At 40.2% G+C, this 22,507-nt stretch overlaps 1 protein-coding gene and 2 long non-coding RNA genes across 8 annotated transcripts in view; all 3 read left to right on the top strand.

Moving 5' to 3' along the window:
• The window catches only part of LOC105395303 (zinc finger protein 570), a 39,981-nt gene that overhangs the window by 11,442 nt on the left and 6,032 nt on the right, over positions 1-22,507 (top strand). Inside the window, exons 1-3 of one of the 6 annotated variants that reach the window (XM_048624254.1) lie at positions 8,032-8,105; positions 17,304-17,444; positions 17,949-19,864. In XM_048624254.1, coding sequence (XP_048480211.1) covers positions 8,087-8,105; positions 17,304-17,444; positions 17,949-19,174 — 1,386 coding nt within the window. In that variant the 5' untranslated portion in view covers positions 8,032-8,086 and the 3' untranslated portion in view covers positions 19,175-19,864. Of the gene's footprint in view, positions 1-8,031; positions 8,106-17,303; positions 17,445-17,942; positions 19,865-21,367; positions 21,539-22,507 lie in introns of those variants that run through there. The other 5 variants (XM_048624253.1, XM_048624252.1, XM_048624251.1 and 2 more) reach the window with 5 other exon arrangements.
• LOC125489203 lies at positions 8,222-9,361 on the top strand. The gene is made up of 2 exons (XR_007266813.1): positions 8,222-8,908; positions 9,230-9,361. It is a non-coding gene; the product is annotated as an uncharacterized LOC125489203 (long non-coding RNA).
• On the top strand, positions 21,813-22,507 carry LOC125489202. Its single transcript, XR_007266812.1, has 2 exons — positions 21,813-21,923; positions 22,369-22,507. It is a non-coding gene; the product is annotated as an uncharacterized LOC125489202 (long non-coding RNA).

Below are 22,507 nucleotides of genomic sequence, written 5' to 3'. Positions count from 1 at the left end.
ATGTCGGTGACTATACTTTGGTATGGTAATGAGATGGAATGTAGTTTTGGAGTACTTCTTCCTATACTTAATAACTTTACCGTGATAGATTACACTTTATAATATATATTTTTTTTTGTGAAGGTGATAAGTGGGTGATGGTTTTTAAATTCATACCTACTGCTGAACAATTCGGATAAACTACTGATAGGCATATAAGACATTTGCCGAGCTTCTATAAGGGGGCTATCAAATGAGTTATCTAGTAGCATTGCTTATTGGATAATGATATCTTTGTCGTTTTTATTGTCTCGACCGACTAAGACTTTCTGCGATGGTCTACAGTGCGGGCTTTCAACGATCTCATATTTGAGAAGGGAATAGTGTGACTTTGGATCTCAACTCAAATATTTTTCATTAATGAGTTATTATTGATTTGCATAAATCACAAAGACATTGAGGAGGAACTAATTTAAATGTCACTCAATGCGCCGATCGTTCTAAGGAAGTACTGTGAGACATATAGAGCGTCTGGTGAGCTTCTATAAGGGGGCTATCAGATGAGTTATTCATTAGGCTAAAAATACAAGCCTCTTGAATAATGATACTTTTGTCGCCTTCGCGGGAGTGCTGGTTTGGTGGGGCGATATTAATCTGCAGTGGGGGATTCGAAGTTGTTCCGTGTTCGAGGTAGCGAAGGGCACAACGACTGTTATCTCGAATACTTTGTTTACGCTTACCACTGGTTACAATTTTAGTGTGACGTAATTTATTAATTAATATTTACGTAACTAAGCTATAATTAAGAAGTACTTCCAGAGATGCATTTCTTTTCGTTAAAAGTTTCGTTCAGTTATTTGTTTTTCTTATAAACTTTTATCCTGTTATCACTATAGCGTCATTCATTTCAATAATCAAACAATAATTAACAGAGCCGTATAAACGGTTGAAACATAATATAACCGAATCTAGTATGATATCTCTTTAAACTCTAAGTGTCAACAATAAGACTTGTACTTATTCTAGGTATCTGTCGATTCGAACGACACAACACCCCCCGAACATTACCATATAAGGAAATGCGTCATCGAGTCTATCCCACTAGATGGCACTAGTGTGGCATTGCGGCAAGCGTATAGTCTTATTTTGCTTATAATAAAAATTTCGCCAATCTATACATAAATATTGTAATAATGTATAAGTCTGCTACGGACGGACTATGTTCCGTTACAACCACCCCCTAAATTTTTAGGAAATGCAATTGGATAAAAATTTACCTATCTAAGACTTATACATTATACATGAATAACGGTACATGAAAATAACAAACTAATATCAGAACCTTACAATACAAATAAGTTTCGTTACAACCACCCCCTAAATTTTTAGGAAATGCAATTGGATAAAAATTTACCTACTTAACTTGATAGACAATGATAACTCTATATCTTAGTGAAGGTGATAAACCCCAATACTCTCATATTAAATTTACTTAATTCATAGTATTGTAACCAGTGTTTTATTGTTACTTAGTAATATTAAAAACAGAATATTCGAGGTAACAGTCGCTGTACCCTTCGCTATCTCGAATATGCAACGAGTTCGAGGCCCCCTACTGCAGATAGATGCCACCCACTCGACCAGCGCACCCAATGTGGACAACAAAGGTGTCATTACCCGACAGGCGTGCACATAATCAATCCTATCAGGTAACTCATTTGATAACTCTCTTATAAGAATTCATCAAACGCCCTATATGTTTCTCAGTGATTTCTCCATACGATCGATGCATTGGGTGAATTGCTTACTGTTTTCTTCCCAATGTCTTTGCAATTAAGAAAAGAAACTAAGCAACAAAGTTAAACTAAATACTTGAGTTGAGACCCATATCCCCTCTCAAATATGTGATCGATTAGAGCCCTCACTGTAGATCCTCACCGAATGTCCAGTCAAGCAGACACCATCTACGACACAGGTATCATTATCCAATAGGCTTACACTATCAGTAGTCCTGTTGAACAACTCATTCGATAGCCCCCTTATAGAAGCTCACCAAATGCCCTATGTGCCTATCAGTGGTTTACCCGAATCGTTTTACTTTTCTACTTGGATTAACTCCACTTCAACACCTTCACAACACTTTTATCAACAGAATTTTGTAAGGTAAATTTAAGAATCCCTGGGTCTTATCACCTTCAGCATTTACTAAACCTACCTAGCTTTATGTAAACCTGTAAGCTATAGTGACAACAGGATAAAAGTTTATAAGAAAAACAAATAACTGAACGAAACTTTTAACGAAAAGAAATGCATCTCTGGAAGTACTTCTTAATTATAGCTTAGTTACGTAAATATTAATTAATAAATTACGTCACACTAAAATTGTAACCAGTGGTAAGCGTAAACAAAGTATTCGAGATAACAGTCGTTGTGCCCTTCGCTACCTCGAACACGGAACAACTTCGAATCCCCCACTGCAGATTAATATCGCCCCACCAAACCAGCACTCCCGCGAAGGCGACAAAAGTATCATTATTCAAGAGGCTTGTATTTTTAGCCTAATGAATAACTCATCTGATAGCCCCCTTATAGAAGCTCACCAGACGCTCTATATGTCTCACAGTACTTCCTTAGAACGATCGGCGCATTGAGTGACATTTAAATTAGTTCCTCCTCAATGTCTTTGTGATTTATGCAAATCAATAATAACTCATTAATGAAAAATATTTGAGTTGAGATCCAAAGTCACACTATTCCCTTCTCAAATATGAGATCGTTGAAAGCCCGCACTGTAGACCATCGCAGAAAGTCTTAGTCGGTCGAGACAATAAAAACGACAAAGATATCATTATCCAATAAGCAATGCTACTAGATAACTCATTTGATAGCCCCCTTATAGAAGCTCGGCAAATGTCTTATATGCCTATCAGTAGTTTATCCGAATTGTTCAGCAGTAGGTATGAATTTAAAAACCATCACCCACTTATCACCTTCACAAAAAAAAATATATATTATAAAGTGTAATCTATCACGGTAAAGTTATTAAGTATAGGAAGAAGTACTCCAAAACTACATTCCATCTCATTACCATACCAAAGTATAGTCACCGACATTAGCGCGCCCAAAAGTATAAAATTTACAGGGCCAATGAATAAATGACACGGTTACACGGTGTGACCATCATCACTGTACCTTCAGATAACCTGTACCTAAACTTAAATCCAAGTAGAAACTTATTTACTATCCCTCTTGTGTAAGTACACAACACACCCCCTTGATTTAAGAATTTATCCACTCTCCTAATCACTAATCATAATAACAATAATCCTATTCCAATCCATAACTTTTAGTTTAACCCAAAATCCTTTACAAAATCAATTAGTTATTTAAAGGAGTGCAATGAGAATTTAAATCAGCTATACTCAACCTGCGGCCCGCCTGGCCTTTATCAGTGGCCCGCGTACCATGACTTAAACGTGTTTGTGGCCCTTACATAAAAAAGGTTGAGTACCAATGATTTAAATGGTGTATCACCCCCAAAATTAAACAACTCTAAAATATTTATCTATTGTTCATGAAATACTTAGGTAAGTTAGGCACATTCGTTCACTCCAAGACAGTCAAATTTAAAATGCATTCAAATTGTCAAATAACCTAAGCTCTTATCTATTTCTGTAGATGAATACTCTCACCCCCACGTGTGTAACAACAGAACAATACTTAACCCACATTCACATCACAACCGTCTTTCCTATTTTATAGTATTGATTGACTCAATTCAATCACCTCACTACACTCTCATTCATAAACATTCCTACATTTTTAAACCATATTTACTAATTTTAAGACACACCCCCACTCTCATATGTCACCTATTCCTAAACACGCCCTACTGATGATGATGATGATTATTATTATTATTATAAAATTGGAGCAGTCCATATTTACTCACTTTAAGCGACACCCCCACTCTCTTATGTCACATATTCCTAAACACACCCTACTGATGATGATGATGATTATAAAATTGGAGCAGCCCATATTTACTCACTTTAAGAGACACCCCCACTCTCTTATTTCACCTATTCGTAAACACCCCCTATTGATGATGATGATGATGATTATAAAATTGGAGCAGCCCATATTTACTCACTTTAAGAGACACCCCCACTCTCTTATGTCACCCATTCGTAAACACCCCTTATTGATGATGATGATGATGATGATTATAAAATTGGAGCAGCCCATATTTACTCACTTTAAGAGACACCCCCACTCTCTTATGTCACCTATTCGTAAACACCCCCTACTGATGATGATGATTATAAAATCGGAGCAGCCCTAAGGATACCTATTCTGTGACATTTACCTAATATTATGTTGAACCGCCCGATGATTATGAATCTTGGCCATCATAATCTAACACATCATTATAATCTAATACACATATTATAGTTTATAAAATATAGCATGAGCCCTTTAAAATATACCACGTTTGATTGACAGATCTTCCTGGTAGATGACTATCGACAAATAATTGTAAAATTTTACGTCGACTAAACCATTTGATTACCGACATAGCTGTCAAAATATGCAAGCTGAAGTGGCAGTGGGCTGGTCATATCTGCCGAAGAACCGATAACCGTTGGGGCAGACGAGTTCTCAAGTGGAGACCACGAACAGGCAAACGCAGCGTGGGACGCCCTCCTGCCCGCCGGACCGACGACCCTAGGCGGGTGGCGGGTAGTGGTTGGATGAGGAAGGCCGAGGACCGAGTGTTGTGGCGCTCCTTGGGAGAGGCCTATGTCCAGCAGTGGACGATTATTGGCTGATGATGAAACCATTTGACTTTGACTTTGACTTATGCCTGCTAAATAAAGTTGGGTTTCCCTTGAAAGCGAAGAAGTGACAAATAAAATGTATGGATTTGACAGCTGTCATTCTAATCAAGCTATTTTTAAAGAACTGTAACATACATTCACTAGGCTCACCCCCACTATCTTATGCCTTCCAGCTTCCTCTCCTGGGAACAGTCCTAAACACCCGTATATGTGATGACGAAATTGAAGTAACCCTATGAATACCTATTTGTGTGTAACTTTTAATCTAATGATGTTACGGCCGATGATGATGATGAACCCAAGCCACCCTAATTTAACACATTGATAAAATCAGATATAAGTATGTAAATACGAACATAGTTTCCTTCACTAGCTCATTTTATTTACACCGTAATCTTATCATTCCTCTATCTCATAATATCCCTAATGTCGTGCACATTATTCACAATATCAATCCATACTCAATCGCACCTACACGCAATTAGCAATCCAGTACCTATACTATATGTAGCTAGCACGCACTCACACGCAGCCTGTATTTAGGTATACTCTGCAGGACACGAACCTCCTCCAATTCCCCAACAACAGAGAGCCACCTCCACAATCTCCATGCACATAAATTTAACACCACAACACACATTGAACACCAAAAACCCGAGGATCGAACTCGAGACAGTAGTCAAAGTCACTATCCACCACAACATTCGGTAGTGTAGCCAGCTAAGTATTTACATACATGTAGAAACATAAGATCATAATATCATAACCTCTCTTTCTCCACATGCTAGGTATCGATTTCCCCCTCCTAGTTCCAATTATATACCTAATTACCTATACCTGCGTATTAGCAAAGCGCATACCTACTACATACATGCCATTGAAGTAGGTACAACGAAAGGAGTGACATATCCACTGTACCCAACACACGAACAGTGCCTCCGGCATCGGCAAACAGCCACCGACAACTGATCCCACTACATAATCTTTTAACCACGGTGACAAACACCTTAGTGACAATCACTGGAGCTGGACAGCTGTTTGTCACTGACATTATAATAAGAAGTAACATTACCTATCATTGCCTAATTAAATAGGTACATACATGAAGGTCATTGAACCTGTACAAAACAGTCTTTAATTTTGTCGACACGAATGCGGTAACTATATACATATTCAGTTAACCCCACGAAAGCTGAATATACTATTACTAAAATCCACAAAACTCATAACAATAATATTCGCTAAACTTATAACAGCCCTTTCCTTTGTCCGTAAGGTACCTACACGTCAGGTACCTAGAACTCACCTACATCCATACCAAATTCATGACACCAATCCCCTTCTATCGTGGGTAAAAGTCACCTTGACATAAGACCCAACACTAATCCTATCTTTTCTATGCTGGCAAAATTTATTTGTCATACATAACTAATTCTCATTACACCCCTTTCTCTAGCGTTGAAAGTATAAATATATCAGCATATAAACATACACCAAACCTATAACAACACTCTTCCTTTATGGTTTAATTAAACCCACATAACGGACTACCTAAATAAATAAGTAAGAAAATTATACAATGCAAAATATTTTAATATGTATACCAGCGCCACCTGTGTTAAAACTCTTGAACTGCAATTAATCATTGATATCTACAGGTAATCAGGTTCGAACATCAAATACAGCTAGCTAACTTCTTCCTGTTGTATCCTTATTTACCTTTTATTTAAAGGTAAGTAGAAGTATAAAATAACAGTAGACAGACAGTACACTTGGAATTAAACCTAAAATCGGATGCACACAATCAAAATAAATTTGCCATGAGTAGATTTATCTCATCCGCCGCTGTGAAACTGACACTTATTAAAATGTGTCTACTATCTACCTATAATATGTGTATATGTATGTATAAATAACAAAAATCTATTCCCTAGACAATCGTAGTCGTAGAAAAAATTAAATAGCTAAACAAGTACTTAGGTACTTACTAAAGTTTGCATTCACCAAAACATCTGTTAGTTATAGCTACCTACCACGCTAACTTCGAACGGTCTTTGACCTTGCTAGTTTATTCTCGTTTACTTAGTAGGTACCTACTTTATTTTACTATAGGTACCCCTTTTCCTTTATTAATTTAATGAAATAATTACAGAAAATGACGCAACATCCATGCGCCAAACCTACCAGTTTCAAGTGCACCATGGTAAGATCGGTATAGATGAACCATGTAAAGTGTGCGCAGCTTCTAAATCACAATGTCATGTCTTTACCAATAATGACAGGACGCTACCTATAACCTATTTGATTGTTTTACTAAATGCATTTGTAGGCAACCTACACGTATTTTAAGCACACTAAGTTTGAATGCAACAAATTTGTATACAATAGGGTAAAAGTACCACATATCGGCACTTCAAATGTTTCAAGCAAAATGTATACAAGTATACAAATATTATGCTAAGTTTTTTTTTTTTTTAATTTTATGTAAAGGGTAAAGTTACCAGTTATTGACCTTTTAAATGGTTCAAACAAAATGTATTACCTAAGTGTACACATTATATTATTATTTTTTTATTTTATTTTTTTCTCTAAATGCCTATTTTATTGTACGCCAACACATATGATTTTTCTATTAACGTTTTCTCTCAATCTCCTTCCGTTTCACGGCAACAATTGTAGGCTAAAAGCCTTTTAAGTTTTTGAATAATGCAAAACAAAAATAAAATAACGTTCCTAATAACCCGATCCTGTTTCTAATAATTCTGATCACCCTATCCTGGTCTACGGCATATCAATTGTAATATCCCCCCCCTGATGTGACGCTTCGGACTCTCCCCTACCTATTTAAGACGTATTTTTTCGCCCTACATAAATTGGAACGGAACTGAAGAGAAGTCTTGTAACGGTATACGTGTTTTGCATTATTCGTTTGGCCAATACGTGATCGTCTAGTCTAGCGGTTAGGACTCTACATTTCCGAAGTAACTCAAGTTCTTTTAGGAGGTTGAGAGAATCCCTACCCTAGCACTAATCCCTAGAACCCTAGTTCATAATCCCTAGTTTATCTATTTGTTAGGACAACAGAACAAAGCTCAAGCAATAGTTATTTCTTATAACATACATGATTTAATTAAACAAAAGTAATTTAAATATATATAAAATTATCTATAAAAAAAAGGGTTTTTAATTTGAATAGAAGGTGATAAGTGGGTGTTGATGGTGATACTCACGTTTTTCGATAACCTGTAGAAATTAGTGTTTCACCAATGTTTCACACCCCATTAGGTAAGAATAGTTTTATTAAGTAAGTACCTACTAAATATTAAATTAAGGTTAGCTTATCCATCATTAGTCAACAAAAGCCATGGAAGTAATAGGTACTAATTAATTCAATCTGTGTCTCGTACCCACACGCGAACATCACGCTCCGATTTATTAAATCAAAACCCGTGGAAAAATGGCATACAAAGCCCTCGAAAGTGTTGTGCAAGGATTAGTAGGTACCGTAGCATCACTTACGACTAAAGTTAGTGCATTGGAAACATTAATTTGTGACCAAAATGCCCTAATAAAAACCCAGTCACTTGCAATTAACCAACTTGTTTTGCAAAGTACCTCCAAAACATCGAGCACCACGCAGTCAGCAGCGGCTACAGCGCCACCGCAGCAAACAACGCGCCCAACACGCAAAAAAGCTACACCCACGATTAGCGCTGCAACCGCTGTCCGTGTTGGAAACCGAACAGCCAATGCTAGCGCTAGCCCGGCGCTCACTTCGCGTAAAACGACTTTGTCCGAAGACGGCCGACAAACACCGATCGCCACTCCACCAACGACGCCCTCAACACCAATAACGGCCATTACTAATAACCTCGACAACGTTCCAAATGAAAAACCGAATAATAACGAAAAATGGACTACGGTCAGCCGACGCAAACGGAAGCCATCAATTGCTGCCATCCAGGGCTCGGCACAAAATACGACCATCAAAGGAGTTGATGTTCACAAACATCTCCACGGTTGCTTCTTCAAGAAATCGACGAAACCAGAGGATGTAATTGAACACCTCCGTGGAATCCACGCAGAAGGTCAGTACACAGCCGAATTAATAGCTTCTAAACGTGACACATATGCGTCATTTAAGATTGGAATCCCTACTTCAATCTTCGACAAATTCACAACTGCCGAAGCATGGCCAGTCAACATTAGCATCTCTGAATGGCTGCCCTTTCTCAGCAGGCCAAAAGACACCACCAGCACAACAACGGAAGACGACACACACTCACAAAAGTGAAAGAATAACGACTTCAAAGTCAATGACCGTTACAATAATCCACCAAAACGTAAACAGACTAGGTAGAAAGACCTTCAAACTCGAATGTGAACTTCAACTCCAGCCCTTATTGCAGGATGGTGCTGATATCCTGTGCCTAACTGAACACTGGCTTGAAACCTACCAACTACGTCAAGTGAACATACTCAACTTGAAGCTATGCGCCCAGTACTGCCGACCGTCCAGGGAAGGAGGGGGAGCATGCATCTACTCCAGGCCTTCACTGCTTACAATCGAGCGAAAGGAAGTCGCTGAACTCTCCGTTGAAATGCATTTTGAAGTCTGCGCGGCTGAATGTGTCGGTTTGGACCTGATAGTGGTATGCATCTACCGCCAACCTAAAGGTGACTTATCATTATTTTATTCTAAATTAAACGAATTGTTTTCACTTAACACTATTCAAAACTATAAAGTCATAATTATGGGTGACATAAACATTAATCTTCTAGTAAAATCGACTCATTCTAAGTGTTTAATTGATATTGTAAAATCATCAGGTTTTATCTCTGTGATTAACTTTCCAACAAGAATCACTGAAACTTCTAAAACATGTATCGATCACGCTTACACTAACGTACTAAAGTCTGATATTTTATTAAATGAAAGTAATAGTATAAACTTGAACATTTCTGACCATTTAGGTTAATACTAATTTTAAACTTATATAATAACTGTAAAAAAAACAACCCTACGTCCCAAACGCGTCTATTTTCAGAATGCAAGATAAACGCTTTTACAAATGCCTTATGCATGTATGACTGGGATTCATTGATGAAAAAATATCTTTGTCCTGGTGAACAACTCAACTCTGTAATTAATATAACTAAACACATGTATGATGTACATTTTCCAATTAGAATTTATCCGTCAAAGAGTTCCTCTAGTGCATGGGTGAGCGACCGCGCCAGATCCTTACGTAAACAAATATCTTCAAAAAAACATGAATTATTAAAGCCGAATTGTAACATACAAACTAACGTTCAATTACTTGATCTTGAAATTAAATATAACTCCGAGTTATACAATTCCCGAAAACAATTTCTAAACAACTCGATAACAAAATATGACGGCAGCAACATGTGTAAGAAAGTATGGCAAGTGATCTCATCCGAGACCTGCCGCACGGGTAAAAACAATGCACTAAACGTACTTGTTAGCAAAACCTCGGTAGATACTGTAGACAGTGAAGGCGCGCGCGACGCCGCGGCTGCCACCGCCGCCGCCTTAAACCGATTCTACATAGAAGCAAATAATAACTCTGCTAAGCCGGAAATAAATAAGGCAATCACATTTTTAAATACCTACTTACCAGACCAAATACCAACAATTTCATTTAAATGTTTTACTTTACTTGATATATTGAAAGTAGTCAAAAACATCAAACGTAAAAAATCAAAAGACATATATGACATGTCTACTCTGGTACTTGACTATTTACCCCCTGTATTAATATCACTACTATGTCATCTATTTAACGAGTGTGTACAGTGCGGTATTTACCCCGAAGCTCTGAAAATAATAAAGGTTCAACCTGTCTATAAAGGGAAGGGCGACATGCATATCCTTAAAAACTTTAGACCAATATCACAAATCCCAATAATATCTAAGATATTTGAGAATCTAATCAGCCAACAACTCATGTTATTCTTCAACACAAATAATCTCCTAAACAAGCAGCAATACGCATACCAAGCCGGGCGATCCACTGTGCACGCTGCTCGCGATGTCTTAACCAAACTAATGAGTCACCTGGACGCCGGCCGACAAGTCGCCGCCATATTCTGCGACTTATCCCGCGCCTTCGAACTTGTCGACCATTCACTAATCCTAAACAAACTCAAACTGTACGGTGTTAATGGTTATTTTCTGGAAACCATTGCATCTTTTTTACACGAGCGTAAACAGAGCACACGCGTTAATAATGCACAATCAAACTTAGAAACAATAGGCCCCTGCGCTGTCCCCCAAGGATCGGTAATGGGCAATAACCTGTTTCTAATCTTAATCAATGACCTAACTACAGCGTCTGAAAACGTAGATTATGTTCTTTTTGCCGACGACGGTTGTGTAATTGTTAACGCCGAAAGTTACGAACAACTTAAATCTAAACTAAATAAAACTATCAGCGACCTATCTAACTGGTTCGCTGCCAACGGAATGGCGTTAAACGTTGAAAAAACAAACATAATTCACTTCCAAATGAGAAAAACCAGAGGCCATGAACTGAACATCGTTTGTAACAACTTATTAGTCCCTCAAGTCGACACAGTCAAATACCTAGGATTCACCTTTGATTCCGGCCTGACGTGGATACCGCAAATTGACAATATTTGTTCTAAACTATCATCAGCCTCTTATGCTCTTAGCAGATTAAAACCTACATTGTCTGAAGATAACATGAAAAAAGCCTACTTTGGATATTTCCACTCAATACTAAGTTATGGTGTCGATATCTGGGCCAACTCAACTGATGCAGGACGTGCTTTCAGATCTCAGAAACGTGCACTGCGCATAATGGCGGGCGTACCTTGGGACACCCCAGCAAAGCAACTATTCATAAAACTCAAAATATTAACGCTGCCGTGTCTATACATATTAGAAATAGCTAAATACGTAAGGCGTAATCTTAGCCTTTTCCCAACAAACAAGGATGTTCGTCCAAACACCTGCCCTCGCCGTGAAGATAAGCTGTACTGTCCCGGCTGCAGGCTAACTAAGTCTAATAAACTCATCCATATAATAGGACCAAAAATATATAACGTAATCCCTGATGTCATTAAAAACGAAACAAATGAGGCCACCTTTACAAAAAAACTTAAAAATATGTTGCTTAATTCGGCATGCTATACTATAAATGAGTTCTTTGACCTCACCTCGCCAACCCATGCACTATTGGTACCTACTACCAACAGTAACTCTCATAACGATGAAAAACAGTGTGTATAAAGCTTTCAAATAAGATACTATCATACTTAAACACAATGCAAATATGCAAATAATGCTGAAATGTTGTTCTCTCTCTCAGCCTTCTGTAGTCCACTGTTGGACATAGGCCTCTCCTAACGATCGCCACCCCAAACGGTCACCCGCCATCTGCATCCAGCGGCTTCCCGCTACCTTCCGCAGATCATCAGACCAACGGGTTGGGGGGCGACCGACACGCCGTTTGCCGACACGGGGTCTCCACTCCAGAACCTTTCTACTCCAGCGGTCGTCGGCTCTGCGGGCTACGTGGCCAGCCCATTGCCACTTCAGCGTGCTAATCCTTTTGGCTATGTCGGTAACTTTGGTTCTCCTGCGGATTTCTTCATTACGAATCCTATCTCGCAGGGACACGCCTAACATAGCCCTTTCCATAGCACGCTGAGCAACTCTGAGCTTGTGGATAAGCCCTTTGGTGAAGCACCACGTCTCGGCTCCGTAAGTCATCACTGGCAACACGCACTGATTGAAAACTTTTGTTTTCAGACACTGAGGTATGTTTTCAGTGAAGATGTGTCGTAATTTCCCGAACGCTGCCCATCCGAGTTGGATTCTACGAGCTACCTCTTTATCGAAGTTGGATTTACCTAATCGGATCACTTGTCCTAGGTAGGGATACTGATCGACAACTTCGATGGTGACACCTCCTACAGTTACGGGCGATGATGAAACATGTTCGTTCGACATGACCTTTGTCTTGTCCATGTTCATTTTCAGCCCAACTTGTTTAGAGGCATCATTGAGGTCTGTGAGCATTTCGCCTAACTCCTCCAGCGTTTCCGCCATAATAACTATGTCATCAGCAAATCGTAGATGAGAGATATATTCGCCATTGACGTTAATGCCCAGTCTTTTCCACTCTACAAGCTTAAAAACATCTTCCAGTGCACAGGTGAACAGTTTCGGAGAAATAACATCTCCCTGTCTCACGCCCCTTTGCAACTGGATCGGTTTTGTGCTATGTTCGTGTAATCGAACTGACATTGTGGCAGCATTGTACATACATCTCAACACCTCGATATAGCGATAGTCTATATGGCACCGCTGAAGGGATTGAAGCATCGCCCAGAGCTCAATAGAATCAAAGGCTTTCTCATAGTCCACAAACGCTAGACATAAAGGTAGATTATACTCCTCGGTCTTCTGTATAACCTGCCGAAGCGTGTGTATATGATCTATGGTACTATAGCCTTTTCGGAACCCGGCTTGTTCGGGTGGCTGGAAGTCGTCGAGTCTTTGCTCGAGACGATTCGTAATAACTCTCGAAAACAGCTTGTACACATGGCTCAGAAGTGCAATGGGTCTATAATTCTTCAATAGGGCTTTGTTGCCTTTCTTGAAGAACAAAGTCACTACACTTCTGCTCCATGCCTCCGGGCTTGTGCCTTCGAGTATGACGGAATTAAACAGCCTCCGAAGTGCTATTAAAATCGGTCTACCGCCGGCTTTCAGAAGTTCTGTCGTTATTCCATCATCTCCCGGAGCTTTGTTGTTTTTTAGCTGTTTGAGAGCTATACTAATCTCGTCTAGACTGACGTCCGGAATATCTTCGGTATAGTGTCGGGTGAGTGGCGCTCGGCTGTCGTGAGCACCGCTGGTAATAGGGTTTTGTGTTGTGGTGTATAACTGTCCGTAGAATCTCTCAATTTCTCCCAGAATTTCGGGCACTGATGAAACGGTGTTGCCAGTGTCGGTCTTCAGTTGGGTCAACAGAGTCTGCCGAACAGGTCGATCTCTAGCAAAGACTTTGGAGCCCTTGTTTTGCTCTATTGCGTCTTGAATGCGCTTGCAATTGTAGCGTCTCATATCGCAACGTCTTGCTTTGGCGATCTGTCTGTTTAGACGTCTGTATTCGACCATATCAACTGAAGACTGCAACCTCATTTCTCTCCGTTCTCTTATGAGACTCAGAGTCCCATCTGAGAGTTTTTGAGGTCCTCGGTTGGTTCGGGACGAAAAATATTTCGATCCTACCTCTCGGACAGTTTCCACAAACCTATTATTTAAATCGTCAACTGTAACGCAATTCTCTAAACATATCAGGCGGTCGCAAAGCTCAGACTGAAAGCTTTCGGGATCCTGGATTTGAGCAGGAGTAGGACGGAGCGTGGACTTCATTAGACGGGAGCGTTCTATTTTGCAGTTTATATTCAAAGTGCCTCTTACGAGTCGGTGATCGCTGCCAGTCTTAACCCTACTGATCACTGAGACATCATTGAATATGTGCTTCTTATCCGTCAATATGAAGTCGATCTCGTTTTTAGTCTTCCCATCGGGGCTAATCCACGTCCACTTCCTTTGTGGCTTCTTCTTGTAGAAGGAGTTCATCATATAGAGGCCCTCCTTCTCCAAGAAGTCAGCCAGCATTTGCCCACGATGGTTCCGGACTCCAAATCCATGTGACCCCACTTTCGTCTCGCCGCCTTCTTGTTTTCCGAGTTTCGCGTTAAAGTCTCCCATCACCACCGTGAAATGAGTAGTGAGCTTACGCAGGGCAGACGATACGTCTTCATACGCAAGTTCGACCTCATCATCGGTGTGCTTAGATGTGGGTGCGTAAACCTGTATGACCTTCATTGAGTATCGTTTAGATATTCTCAGGATGAGGTACGCAACCCGTGTCGACACACTTCCGATTTCAACGATGTTGTTGACGAGGGACTTGTTGACGATGAACCCGACACCCCCTTGGGACAGTTGGTCGCCCTCCCGGTGGTACAGCAAGTTTCCGGACTGGAGAATTTCCGTATCCTCTCCCTCTCGTCGGACTTCGGATAACCCTATAATGTCCCATTTTAACTTGCTGATTTCCTCTTCCAGCTCCTCTATCTTCACGTCTTCCCTCAGTGTCCGTGCGTTATATGTTGCCAGGTGCAAGGGTCGGTTGGGCTGGTAGCCGACTCTCTGCCGGAGATTCTTCGCACCCCCTGCCCCGCCGTTACCGTGACCGCTACCGGAGTCCGGGATAGCGGGGCTGCCGGGGACTGGGGGCCGGGGCTTTGTTTTTTCCATCAGGAGGTGTATTTGCCATAATCACCGCGCTTGGCAGGCGTGTTGGTGATTCTCCTTTTTTACGGCGGGAGATCGCCGCCTCTGCTAGGAGAGGAGGTCGGGTCGATTTACCGCCGCCCGACATTCGGCGTTGTCACTCGTTAGCACCACCCAGGGGACACGTGTAGGGTAACTAGGGTTTGTACCTACGGACGTGAGCGACAAGCCCCCCATGTTGTGTAATGTGTTACTTAATAGAAATACCTAAAAACTATTGATGTACTACCTAATAACTAAATTATTTATATGTATAAAGAAATACCTAACTATCAATGCTTCTACTTTATGAATATAATTATATAACTACCTACTTTAGCTAGTCTATGTTATATTGTATAAGTAACTTAATTATACCTAGTGCATAATTACCAATTACCTATACCTATGTAAATGACTTGTAATATTATTTAAGTTATTACCAATAAATGATTGAATTGAATTGAATTGAATTGAAAAAACTAAGTACTTGTTACTTCCATGACAAAAGCTAAATTTTGCTTCGACCACGTAGTTCCGCCGGCCTTCGTCGGTGCTATGTCGGTAGCTACGCGCAATCGTGGCGTGCATCAGAGGAATTAAGCTATATTGTTGACATGTACCTACTTTGTGGAATATAGCACAGGCCCCATTACAGAACTACAGCGTTTGTGTCGCCGCAGTGACGCGTCGCGCGGTCAGCCAGTGGGGGCCGCGTGTCGGCGCCCGCCCACCTAGCTAAATAGGGATGATTAAAACAATATAAGTACAGTGGCTTAACTTTTTTTTTATCAGACAATAATATCCTCTAAACATTATAGTTGTCATAGGTTAGTTTTCAAGGGTAAACCAACTTTATTTACTGGGACTAAGAATGTCACAGGATTCATGCTATATTTTACAAAGTACCTATGAAATGAAATGAAATCGTTTATTTTTTCGACATATAATATTAGAATTACTTGTCGAAAGTCATAATCTACAACTGTTTCACAAAGGCCCTGTCATAAAGGAGGAAAGAAATGGCGAAAGAAACTCCTCGAGCATCTTTTCAACCTATAATTTCTGTGGAATATGAAGCAGTGTGTCCAAGACAACTATGTCCATTACTTACTTATGTTTTTGCACTGTGTTTACATACTGGTATAGGAACCATAGGGGCTGCTGATTTCAAAACTCCGTTATATCCAACAGATAACTTAAAACACAGGGCTGCGCTTGGGTTTATTCACTGTTAAAAGGTTGATTCAGTCCAACATGTTGTCAGTGGCCAACTGCCATGTGCATGAGATGTCTGTAAGGTACTTACAGTAGATACATCACGGAGAGGCTCCACTCCTGCATCCCAAACTGTTGCCAATAGATAATTACTTACCTTATATAATAAAAAAATATTACATAATTATATACAGGAGTGGTGGCAGCTCAGTCGGGTGAGCACCTGCTTCTCACGCAAGAGATGCGTGGAGAGAGAGAGGGTTCGAATCCCGGCGCTGACATGTACCAATGAGTTCTTTGAATTTATGTACAATGTGAAGCAACCAACCCGCAGTGGACCAGCATGTGGGAAATGGTCTAAGCTTAGGAAGGCAGTTTAGACCTTGGGGATATGCTCAACGGTTCCATTGGAGAGAGCCAGGTGCAGGTACTTACACCCCCACAGAGAATAGAATATCTACAGGAGCCTGGGATCTTACTTGAAAGACAACTGGATAGCCCAGTGGGTGGTGACTCTGCCTGCCGTGCAGAGAGTCCTGGGTTGATAATTACTAATATATACCTGTGAACTTGTTTGTAATTATACTAAATAATTCATGAATATAATAGAATAGATGGCTCTTACCTCGCACAAAGGCTAAGAATCGCTATTTAGTGGGGTAACATGGCCAGCGTCTTGGGTACCCTACCCGACAGCAGAGGCGATCTGGCCAGCATTTTCTTTTAAGTTTAATTTGATATATTATTTTTTTACTTTGTTAGTGATATGTAATATTTGTACAATAAAGAGTTAAATAAATAAATAAATAAATAATAATACTGATAATAATAAAGCTATATTATGTTTACATTTAAATAAAATGATGTCCTTCTGTCAAAAAAATGAATAAATAAATCTATTTATGCCATGTATGTTGTTGTAGTTGGTGGAAGTGAGCAGTACAAGATGGAGGAGGACATCGACATCGAGGAGCACGAGCTGCCGCGCGCGCCGGCGCTGCGCCGCGTGTTCCCGGACCGAGCCGGCCTCAAGCGGGAAATCATTGACTTTGATATTACTGAAGGTACTCATTTACTCTTTTATTAAACAACTAGCTGTTCCCGCGAGCTTTGCTTCGCCTTAAAAAGTTTTCCCGTGGGAATTCCGGGATAAAAAGTAGCCTATGTTCTTTCCCAGGTTCTAGACCGTATGTATACCGAATTTCATTCAAATCCCTTCAGTAGTTTTGGCGTGAAAGAGTAACAGACAGACAGACAGACACAGTTACTTTCGCATTTATAATATTAGTTAGGATTATCTGGCCTGTTTTGGTTAAATTATATAAACCAGCTCAGATACCTGCATCCACCATCCTACAATGTTTCTTCTAGTCATAATAACCAAACTATTTTCATTATGATTGTTGCTGTAACAGTGTTGGAATCCGTGCTCATTCGTAAAAATACAGTAAAATTGTTAAAATCTGGATAAGTACAAGTCTTTGTCTGCTGTGTTGATAATATAATTTACACATTTGTCATAACAATATATAATCATCAATCATTTAAACCTATCCTGTTTCTTTCAGAAACCCCAACAACGGCTGGAGTACCTGAGATAAATGAAAAGCCACCGGATGGCACTGCGGAGGTGATCGGTGGGGATCCTGCTCCCGCGTGCTCCACTCACGACCTGGATGTCAAGCCTGACATCCTATATACTAATATTCCTGATGCAAACCATAACTTCTCCGAATCTTATGATATTGACTACAATATAAGTATCAAGAGGGAATCAGAAAATGAGATGATATTTTACAGCAACGAAATAGGATTCGATGAGAACAGAGGAGAAGACACAATATATAACACAGCTTTTGACAATAATCACATAAAGTATGAACCGGATACAGAAATTACTATGAACTATGAAGGAAATAGCAGGAGAATAACAGTGATGGAAAAGTATCCAAAACTGAAGGTTGTTCTCACAGACTGTTACACATCTCTATTGGACAGTAAGTGTTACTGTGCGCAGTGCGCGGTGTTGTTCGCCACCGCGGAGGCGCGCAGTGAACATCACACGAGCACGCACGTCGAGTCTGCACTTGTGACTTGTAACAAGTTGACTGACACAGGCGACATTTGCATGAAATCATTTGGGAATAGAGGACATTTGAAGAGACACAATTTAATCCACACAGGGGAGAAGCCATACGAGTGCGAATCTTGTGAGAAAAAATTCAAGACTCGATTCCAATTGAACAGACACAAACCGATTCACACTGGTGAGAAGCCATTGAAATGTGAACTTTGTAAGAAAAAATTCAGAAAACTAAGCACTTTGAACAAACACAAGTCAAGTGACTATGGCCAGAAGCCATACGAGTGCGAATCTTGTCAAAAAAAATTCAGACAAGTGCAACATTTGAACAGACACAAGTTAATTCACACTGGCGAAAAGCCATTCGAGTGTGAAATTTGCCAGAAAACATTCAGTCAACTAAGCAATTTGGATAGACACAAATTAATTCACACTGGCGAAAAGCCATTCGTTTGTAAGATTTGCGACAAATCATTTAGAGAGCAATGCACCTTGAAAGTGCACATTTTAATTCACACAGGAGAACGACCATTTGAATGTGAAACATGCCAACAAACATTCACGAGACAAGGTCATTTGAACAGACACAAGTTAACCCACACTGGCGAAAAGCCTTTCGAGTGTAAAACTTGCGGGAATAAATATCGTGATATAAAGAATTTAAGGAGGCACGAGATAATCCATACCGCCGCACAGCCGCTGCTGATGTGAGCCGGCAAGTTGCAAGTGTCCACCACACGGCGAACAACTAGTAAAAGGTCAACATTTTAACACATATTATACTCACGACTGTAATCCCCAAAACAGCTATGAAGTTTATGTTCAGAAAATAGGTAAAGGATAAGTGGGGAACTGCGCGGAACCCATTACTGTTAACTAAAAAGAAATAAAAAAACATGTATTTAATTAAGAAAACATTTACTGAAAACTATTAAAGCCAATTTTTAATGTGGCATCATAATGTAGATCTAGGGGACCACTCTACATCGACGAGCGAACAAGAATCGTCACGCAATCGGCGCGCTTAATACAACGAGCTAGAGCTGCGGTTATCTTTGATTCTTGTTGGTTCGTCCTCTGTTTATAGTCTTACTGCATAGGTACCAACTACCATCCCATATCTGGCCGATGCTGCCTAATTAAATCTTGTTTAACGTCTTCTCAATGAATGAATCTTGTATGAAAAATACTCGATACATTTGTGACCCCAAATCCATAGATCGTATTTTAAGTTTAGAGGACGTTTACAAATTGTCTTGGAAACACAGGAGTTGAGACTATTTGTGGCAGTCGTAATTGGTAAATGGCTATGGCTATTTTAATTATACAAAAAAAATCTATGAATTCGGGGTAGCTATTTACTTCTTCGCAATCGTTAGAAAATAAACCGTTATTTTTTTACTGGAGTATTATTTCATGACCTTCAATAAATATGACCGGCTATTGGTCTGCAACAGTTGTGGTGCACAGTCGGTGGCGGTGTTTGCCTTAGGCGGTCCACACACTTCACCGCCTCTCCGCGCGGATTGCGGACTCCCCATAGTAAATGTCCGCGCGGTGAGGCGGCGGCGGCGGCAGTGTGGAAGCGGCTTTTCTATATAAACTGCAATTTTTGCATACAATGATAATCCGCCAACCGCGGTGCGCGGCCAAGTGTGTGAAGCGCCTTATTTATCTATCTTCTTCATCCTGTAACAAGAGACAACTGCAGCTTGCCTTCTCATGACCATCATGACGGCTGAATGGTGTAGTGGTTAGTGACCCTGACTGCTATGCCGAAGGTCCCGGGTTCGATTCCCGGCTGGGGCAGATATTTGTTTAAAGACAGATATTTGTACTCGGGTCTTGGTTGTTGATATTTATATTTAGTATCTATGTATTTGTGTAGATATATCAGCTGTCCAACACCCATAACACAGGTTCTGCCTAGCTTGGGGTCGGATGGCCGTGTGTGAGATGTGCCCACATATTATTATTATAGTATTATTATACTGCCTCAAAGTAATAGTAAGTACTTATAAATTATATTTTATTTATACATACCTAGGTACTTACGATATCTACATAAGGTACCTAATTGTTGCTTGCTATGAATGTTAAGTAATTGAATCATAAATGTTATACAAACTTTCAAATAGATACCTACCTACTAATAGACACAAGTTGTTAATTGTATATAAATTATAACGCAGAATGAAGGTGCTGCGCACAATCCTGCGAGGATTATTGTAGTATCCTTAAGCTTGTCATTTTCTTATGTATTATTACCTATAATTAAATAAATAAATTAAAAAAAATATACCTATGAAATTGCCGTTTTGTATGGCGAAAACTGAAAGTAGTTACTTACCTACTTTTTTTCATACAGTGGGAGAAGTCAAAAGTGCGTTCATAAGTTGTTATTTGTGTCCTGTTTATTCAATAAAGTAGTATTAGTTCAGAATAAAAGGAACTCGAGGAGGGTAAGCGGAAACCTGGCGGACAACTCCTCCGATATAAAGATGTTCAGAAGCGGCACATGAAAAGATGTAACATTGAGCCCTCTTGTTGGGAAGATTTGGCGGCACAACGGCCTGAATGGCGCAGGGTGGTGGCAAGGCGAGTACGCGAATTCGAGCTGCAGCGTAAAGCTGAATTAGACGCAAAACGCGACCAGTTAAAAGCTCGTCCACCTGCCGCCATCAACTATAATTATGTCGGCGGCGTACTCACATGCCCACACTGTGCAAGGGGGTTCGCCGCAAAGATAGGCTATATAAGCCATCTTAGGGCGCACGCGCGCCAACAGAACTAGGGGTCGAAGTGGTCGCCATGGCCGAAATCGGTCGGACCAATCATCATCATCAAAGTAGTATTCTATTCTAAGATAACGTATCCGTTAACATTTTTGAAAGTTAACTTTACTTTAAAATCTATTAGGTAATCCGTTTGAACTTTCGTTCTTTTTTTCTCTTTCTGCGCTTGATTCTTTAAGGTGCCGACACACTAGCGGACGCGGCTGTCTGCGACTGATAGTGTGCACGGTCTTTTGGGACAGTTCGTGCCAGATCGCTCTCTGACGTCTGAAAGCTGAAGGTCAGTCCAAGGTGACGTCCGCGACTTACGACCGATAGTTTGAACAGCGTAGTGAACATTCCTTACCTAGATACCTTTAAGTCGCGGCTGAAGATGCCGACACACTAGAGGACGCGGCTGTCAGCCGCGACTTTCCATGGCATAAAGTAAAGTAAAGTATGTGACAGCAGTGGTCACAGAACAATCACAGAACGACATAATAATATGAATGATATGACATTGACATCTCTTCTGTTTTGAATTTTGATGGTGATACTCACGTTTTTCGATAACCTGGGCCTGGATACTCATTACCAAAATTTTGCCCACGACCTTGCCTCGCTCGCAGGACCGAGGCTTGATAATTCCTGGAAAGAGTCCTGGGACGCATCCAGGAATATTAAAGGTAAGTATTACTCCTTAATCCAACCACACATTCCCAAAAGGCCATGGTTTTTTAGAGCAAGACTTCTAGATAAACCGTCAACCTCGACAATCTGCAGACTCCGCCTTGGTCATGCGTGCACGCCTGTGCACCTGGCTAGGATTCGGGTGCGTGATAGTTCTGTGTGTGACTGCGGCACCAGCGAAGGATCTGTTGACCACCTCTTCTTTGAATGTCCCAACCTACAAAGTTCCCTCTATGATTTCCTCCCCCCTTCTATCCCAAGACCTGTAAATATCAATTACCTACTAACACTTGTACATACTCCAATCGCTAACATCCTGTACAAATTCCTCAAAACTAACAATATTAAACTATAAATTTGTTTGTGTTCACTATATATACTAAAATTTTACTAACCCTATATTTGTGATGTCCTTGTATAAATTGTGTACGTCTGTTTCAGGTATTAATCTTGTAAATATCTCTAAATCACCACCGTAAAGACAGTTAAAAACATTGTGTGTATCTCAACACTATCGTAATTGGCCGGATTTGTTGTGTTAGTCACACACGACATATAGCCACAAACAAGATTGAATTGA

Source organism: Plutella xylostella, chromosome 11 (genome assembly GCF_932276165.1).
Source record: "Plutella xylostella chromosome 11, ilPluXylo3.1, whole genome shotgun sequence".
In the NCBI taxonomy this organism is placed as follows: domain Eukaryota; kingdom Metazoa; phylum Arthropoda; class Insecta; order Lepidoptera; family Plutellidae; genus Plutella; species Plutella xylostella.
Note: the sequence above shows the minus strand (reverse complement) of the source record. Positions and strands in the feature narration are given on the sequence as shown.